The 7,395-nt window shown below is 40.2% G+C and overlaps 1 protein-coding gene across 1 annotated transcript; it reads right to left on the bottom strand.

Moving 5' to 3' along the window:
• Nucleotides 1–326: 326 nt before the first annotated feature.
• Il17f (interleukin 17F) lies at nt 327–6,752 on the bottom strand. The gene is made up of 3 exons (XM_047557115.1): nt 6,683–6,752; nt 1,547–1,767; nt 327–564 (listed from the first exon to the last, which is right to left on the bottom strand). The coding sequence occupies exons 1-3, from the start codon at nt 6,707–6,709 to the stop codon at nt 327–329; spliced, it is 486 nt and encodes a 161-aa protein (XP_047413071.1). The 5' UTR covers nt 6,710–6,752.
• Nucleotides 6,753–7,395: the final 643 nt, after the last annotated feature.

The raw sequence follows: 7,395 nt of genomic DNA, 5'->3' as shown, positions 1-7,395 counted from the left end.
CCCAGGGAATAGCACTGGATCAGGGTAACTGCATGAGTAGGAGGTGGTCATCATATGACATAAAGAGAGTGCACTACAGGCTTCTTAAATCTCCTCCATCCATTTTTAGGGGATCAGAACATTGGAACATGTCAGGACTATGTAATAATTCTAAAACACAGAGAAAGTTAACTCTATGTCTAACACAGAACTTTGAGAATTCCACGCAGGTCTTAGTAAGAACCCTAAGAGGTGGAGAGAACTGAGGATCAGATGGGACTTGCTGCAGAGAGCTGGGTAAGGAGTGCCATTCCCACAGCTTCCTCAGTAGAGCTGATGTGCAGCTCTTAGGCCACATGGTGAACAATGGGGGTGACGCAGGTGCAGCCAACAGTCACCAGTAACTTCTCCAGCCGGAAGGAATGAGAGCAGTCCTGGGGCTCCCTTCGGAGGACCAGGATCTCTTGTTGGATGGCGACTGAGTTCATGGAGTTGTCTTCCTGCCCCTGGGCATTAATGCAGCCCAAGTGTCTGCACTGGGCCTCTGCAATCTCGGAGGGGAACCGGTGGGGGTCCCGGGTGATGCTGCAGGAGGAGCAAACCAAAGTGAAATGGTGAGACCAGAGAAAGAAGATGGACCATGGATAAGAGCCCATAGCAGTGGGCAGGAAGCAGCTCTCAGTAAGACAGTTCCTGGACCCAGGTCCTAGATTCATATGCCATCCTTGGGCAGTTAACTCCCTAAACTTGTTTCCTCAACAATAAAATGGTGATTCTCACATATCATTCTCTCATGGGATTGTTGAGACCATTCAGTGATACAAATGCATATACAACAATCCCACACAATGTTAGCATCCAATTAATTTTAGGTCTGAGTTCATTTTTATTTGCATTATTGTTATTATGATCATTGCTATACTTTACCTAGAGAGTGAACATCACCACTAGATTTCCCAATATACAACCAATAAGCCTGCCACTTAGAAAGGAAAAGCAAAGCCTTACATGTCTGTGTTTCCAAGACCTTCTGCTAGTTTTTCTCTCAATACCCCCTTCTGCCTGGAGATACAAAGGCAGCAAAGTCAATCAGCCAGTTTGCCAGGGTACGTTTTTCTCTCATCAGGGGACCTATCCTACAATCCCCAAAGCACTTCTAATTGTGCCTGTAATCTGTTTTCATGCTCATATTTGGAGAGTAGAGATGGTGCTTTGTGATCCTAGGAAGCATCTCATGCAGGGATAATAAAGCGGGCCGCTTTAAAGAACCCTTTCTTCCAACACAGAAAGTTTGTAAATTCCAACCTGGGACTGCGTGAAGCAGAGAAAGGCAGAAAGTCAAGGAGAACATGCAAGAAATACATTACAACCTTCAACCACAGAGGTAGACCTAGCCCAAAACAGCAAGAAAAGTCTGAGTTCCCAGAGAAAGTGGAACTTCTACTGTTAGACTGAATAGGAGGGTTTTTTCCTTCTATTTGTATATATTCTAAATTTCCTACTTTATGATTAAAATAAATTAACATATTTTCAAAATAATGTGAAGATCTGTCTCCTGTGCACTTACTTGTAATCCCATGGAGAGGTGGAGCGGTTCTGAAAGTCATGTGAAATGGCAATGCCCTGGTTTTGATTGAGGATGCGAATGTCAACCCTCACACTGTTGTCTTCCAGAGGAGGGCAATTCCCAGGCTTCTGGAGGACAGGAGTCATTGCTTTGGGGTTTTTCCGAGCTGCTGCTTCCCTCAGGAAGGCAAGCCCCAACATCAACAGCAACAGAGACTTGACCTGGAACACATAGATGGTTGCAGTTGGTTGGACTCTTGTGTCACTTGCAAGTATGAGACAATGTATGTTCTAGCTGACAAACCTTTCCTGGTCCCTTAATGGAGGGCTTCTCTCTAGACCCCAAATCTTCACCTGGAAATGGGAACAATTATGCCTGAAGATATTTGGGTGCCAAACAGAATAGTAACCTCATTAGCTGGCACTTCAAGCCCTCCATAACCGAAGAGCTCCTAAGCAGGGAGACAGAGATTTACTAAATCTGAGACTATGTTTCAACCTTGTCCTAGATTCCCTGTTAAGTCCCTGGTTTCTCTTCTTCCCAAATGTATGGTAATACTCAGTTTATATGTTTTATATAAAATACATATAAATCTGTTAAACAAAAACACAGGCTTAACAAATGACAACTTTGTTTTTATTTCCAACCTCAGATCCCTCAAATATTCACAAAATCCTTCCTCCCAACCATTCCTCTTCTTAGAATTCACTGTCCCACCTCTCCATTGAATCCTATCCTTCCATCAAGGCCCCACTCATTTGTGATTCAATTAGGTGTTTACCATTATTAAATAAAATTTTTATCATTTGTCACCCAAGCAGCAATTTTATATTGTCGATAAATGTAGTTTTTGTGCTCATGTCAGTTTTACACCCCTTGGATTATAACTCCCTGTAAAATAATGTGCATAATACAGATGTCCCATAAATACTTTCTGAATGAATGAAGGATTGGGTGAGCAAATGAACAAAATGATACATTTAAATTAAACAATATTGTTATTCTTGATGCATTAAGAAAAACATTATGCAAAACCAACTATAGCAAAGTTCCAATTATCCATGCTAATTGAAAGAAGCAGGGGTGCTAATGATGCACAATAGCAGAGAATATGGTAACTATTTCTCTTTAGCTCTGGAACATTTTTTTTTTTTACTAACATTGATGTATCAGTCTATCTGGTGCTATTGGAACACATAGAGAAGGAAAGCACTCGATGAAGACCTAATTAAAAGAAGAGCAAAAAATCTGGCCAGCTTCCATTTGGCATGACAATGACTTGCTCATCTGAACATCACTGCTGACCCTTACAGGGGATAGAAAAGGTCTATCATAATGCACAAGAAGAGCTGAACCTAGTTGCTTCCATTCTATGGCCCAATGTTGCTCAGGTTCATATTTTTCAGGTAGGGCGGGTGATTAGACATGTTGGTTTAAAAGTCCCTCTTTTTCTTCTTTTGCAGATGCTGGAGGCAAGCAATGAAAAGAGTAAACAAAAAAGTCATGATGTCAACTAGCTGTACTGAGGTAGCTGATACTAAAAGAAAAAAAGTTGAAAGCAAGATTGACCCAGATAGACCAGAATGAGGCTGATTTTCCTTCAGATAATCAGCAGTCATCTACTCCTCTCCCCACAATCCTTCATTCATGCAACAACTAGTTCTTAATTCCGTGGTATGGTAGCTCTAGAGTCAAATGTCCAGAGTTCATAACACAGATCAGGATACTCACTGTGACTCAGTTTCCTCCATCAGAAAATGTGAAGATCAAATGCAATGATCCATATCAATCAAAATGAGCCCTGCCAGCATGTAAGTATTCAATATGGGTAGCAGTAGTCAACACTGAGCTAATCCTACACAGTGGGAAAATAGGTGTGGAATTTACTTTATGCACCTTCTGTCCTGACAAAGCTGTGAAATTTAATAATAAAAATGGATGTCAACTCATATCAGAAGGTCCTTAGACAGCTTCCCTATCTAAGTTAAGAAACTTTAGGTTTCTTAAGGAAATTCCCTCTTTCAGTTTTCTCTTTCCTCTTGTGTGCCATATTCACTGGATCATTTCATTTTCTTAATCGAGGCTTAAAGTAACTATACCTCAGGTTTATATGATTTATTAATAATAACCATGCTTCCAACAAGTCATTATTATTTTTACTTAAGTATTCTTAGAGAATTTTAGAAAACGCACTTTCACATCTCTTAAATACTGGACACTAACAACTGTGTTGTAAGGTACATAGCTAATATTAATTATCCCAATTAGGTGAAAGAGTCACATTTAAGAAGCAATAAATACCTTGATTGAATTCACCAGCCTATTAGTGCCAGTCCAGAGACTCCAACCTACATGCCAGCAGTTAAAACTATTGCCACTGAAGGTCATTATTACCAGCATTGATATTAGCTTCATCTCACATTGATCTTCCTCATCTCAGAAGATTCAAGCATTTTAAACAATGTGACAGTTTTATTAGAATTGCAGAAGTTTTATAGATCACATGACTCTTTATCAGGAAACCAGATGATGTCTGCAAATCTGGTTTGCTCCATGAAGCTGTAGATTTAGCTGTAGATTTATGCAATACAGAGCAGAAGCTCTGATAAGGCTCTTGCTGTTTTTTGTTTGTTTGTTTGTTTGTTGTTTGTTTTTCCAGTACTGGGTATTGAACCCAGGGTCTCATGCATGTGAGGCAAGTGTTCCACCAGAGAGCTATATCCACAGTCTTTTTTTTTTTTTTTTTTGACTGGGGATTGAATCCAGGGGCACTTAACCACTGAAATACATCCCTAGCCCTTTTTATATTTTATTTCAAGACAGAGCCTCACTGTGTTGCCCAGGCTGGACTTGAACTTGTGATCATCCTGTGTCAGCCTACTGAGTAGCTGGGATCACAGGTGTGCACCACAGCACACAGCTGTTGTTTGTTCTTAGCAATAAAAACAGAGAACACTTCTCCCCAGAAAATTTCAAAGCATTTTATAAACTTGAATTCTTCTTGTCTTTTACTAATCAGGTAAATAAGTATCGCTCTCACTCTGTAGAATAAGAAACAGGTGGAATGCTCCACCTGAAGGTGGCCAGTAACAGGACATGAACACCCTCAGCCTGCCTTGGGACCTCACTCCACTATGAGCCCAGCAGGGAGCCCATCTGAACATTTGCCAAGTGCTCACATACAAGTTATGCCCACCCCATGTTGTGATGCCCTACAGAAGCTGGCCAGCTCTTAGGTCCATGAGAATTTGCCTCAACTCCTGAGGATGTCCCATCTGCTTGCCAAGCCTTCCAATGTCTAGTCCAACTCCAATGCCTCTCACACTGTCGTGTTTCTTGCTAACAATCCATCACATTTCTTCAAAGAAACCAGAAATAGAGATGGTTTGGGAGCACAAAACTACCCAAAAGATTTTCTTGGACACAATGGCTTTAAATTTAGCAATCTTGCCTCTGAATCTTTCATTAAGAAGCATACTGTACTTGGAACCAGAAAACTTAGATTCATGTTTTGGTTCTTGTGTTTACAGTATCCAATGAGGTTTACTTGAACTTTTGTTCATTTGCATAATGGAGGAAGTAATCCCCATGTACTTTAGTAGTTTGATGAGTGTCTTGGATTAATAATAATAATACTAATATTACCTGTTAACATTTGTCATATGCTTTCTCTATCTTTATCTATTACATGATACAAGTTATCTAAAAGCAAAGCATGCAGAGATCTTCCACACAGAGTATAGACTAATATACTCTCAATATCAGTTAATCCACAAAAGATGCTACAAGGGAAACGTCATTATTATTCCACTGTGCAGTTGAGGATATTAAAGCATAGAGAAGTTAACTAGCCTAAAAGTCCACATTTATCCAGCAGTGGAGCTGGATCTGTCTGACTCCAAACCCTCTAAATACTGCATTTTACCACATTTCTTATAATCTCTAAAATAATATACAAATATAAAATAAAAGTGTTATCTTTGCCATATGCCATGAACCTTTTATGAAATCCAACTTCTTTTAAGTCGCTCAGCTTTTAAAAGGACAATAAAAGAGGAATTATCTAAACCAATAACATGGTGCATGATTTCCTAAGCCTTGTTTTCATGTACTTCCATCTTAAATTCTTCCCAGGCCTTTTCTGACTAATGTCAGGCATTGGGCAGGAGTTCAGACCCGCGGCGAGGGTATATATTTCCATCACATTAGCATGGCTCTGATTATGAGAGGAATAAGATGATGCAAAAAAAAAATATCTGCTATCAGAGACAGGAAATTTCTGTCCTCCAGGAGCTGTCCAAAAGTTCAATACTGGATGTTTCATTTCACTTCCAGGATGCTCCTGTCCTCAGGGGCCCCAGCTTCCTTGGGTAAAATACATATGTACATGTCCCCTAAAGGACTGACCAAGTTCCCACCATGAGATAAGAGTTTTAGGCCAACCTAACTCTGTAATGAGAGGTCACCGAAAAGACCATGCCTGTCATCTGTGATGCCAAGGACTACACATGCTAATGAGACCAGGGCAAAAGGATAGGTAGCTGATTTTCAAAGAAAAGGAAATGGCTAGATAACACTCCCCATCACCCAGTTGCTAACAGCTTCCAGGGGAAGGGAATGATCACACTTTCCAACACAAGCAATCACCCCCTGGACAGCTCTCTCCTTGCCTTTTGGTCACTCCCACCCTTTGGTCATGTAGGCATGAGAAGAAAGGAAACCTTAAGCCCTATTAAAGGGCAAGACACCAGCTCCTCTCCAGAGGAAGAGTCTCCCCCACCCTCTGTTCTATCCTTAAATAAAACGTATTTTCTTGCCTCAGTGTTTCTTGGGTGTTTAATCGTCAACACCAGGGGAACCAGGACCTGATCCTGATTTTCAAGACCAGTTTCACATACACCACGTGAGCAAAAACCATCAGGTGGAGAGCTGTTTTACACCCCATTATAAGTTTTCTAGTTATTTTTTTCTTTCTGTCCACCAAGCAAAAATCAAAACTAAAGTCAGCTTTTAAAAAAAAAAAAAAAAAAAAAAGAAGTAATTTTTTAAAGACTCTAATGAAGACTCACTCTTAGAAATTTACTTTTCTGAAACCCTAAGCATGCTTACCCTTAAGCTGGAGTTATTACTACTCACCATGGCTCTATCATGAAGGTTCTTCATTATTTCCCTCCAGTTGCTTGCTTTGTGCAGGAAGTAAGTCAGATCTCCCTGGGTATGCCTGTGTGTGTCACCAGGAGTACCTGTTGGTTTTATAGCAATCACTGCCCTTGTTTTGAATGACCTGCTTACTGTCTTCGAGTTGTGGTTGACCCAGAGATACTGACGTTGCTGACAAATGCAGTTTTTTTTTTTCTTTTTTTGAATTCATTTCCTGAAGGGGAACAGAAGGGGGATCCTTTACAAAAAGGGATGCCAAGAAAAGGACCAAATCTTCCTTTTATTCTACCCAACTTCCACCCCCATTACCCTCAAATTAAGGTGAAATTCTTAACTAATTTACTACAGAGATGAACCAAGATACAAATTACTGTCGTGATCTTGCAGATTCTTCCACAAATTGCCAACACCCTCGTCATGCCCTATGTGTTCTACTTTCCAGTCATGCAATACTCAGAATTAAACAAGAGGACCATCTCTAGCTCCATTTTATGTACGGGAACTCAATACCAAAGAAGTAAATTGCATCAGTGAGATTCAGGAGCTATATTCTAGGTAGTTCCTGAACTAATTCTATTTAACCCTATGATTAGACCCCTACTCGTCCCTAAGGGCCATTATTCATACAACATACAAATGGCCACACTCTTGTTTAACTCTGATTGATAATCTTTTTTTTTTTTAACCAA

Source organism: Sciurus carolinensis, chromosome 7 (genome assembly GCF_902686445.1).
Source record: "Sciurus carolinensis chromosome 7, mSciCar1.2, whole genome shotgun sequence".
Taxonomy (NCBI): Eukaryota; Metazoa; Chordata; class Mammalia; order Rodentia; family Sciuridae; genus Sciurus; species Sciurus carolinensis.
This window is presented reverse-complemented; position numbering and strand designations above follow the sequence as displayed.

Coding starts and splice junctions, on each gene's coding strand:
- Il17f (XM_047557115.1), bottom strand. CDS start 6,709: ATGAAGAACCTTCATGATAGAGCCATG. Junction 1,768..6,682: donor ACCTTCATGATAGAGCCATG/GTGAGTAGTAAT, acceptor TATGTGTTCCAG/GTCAAGTCTCTGTTGCTGTT. Junction 565..1,546: donor ACCTCTCCATGGGATTACAA/GTAAGTGCACAG, acceptor CTCCTCCTGCAG/CATCACCCGGGACCCCCACC.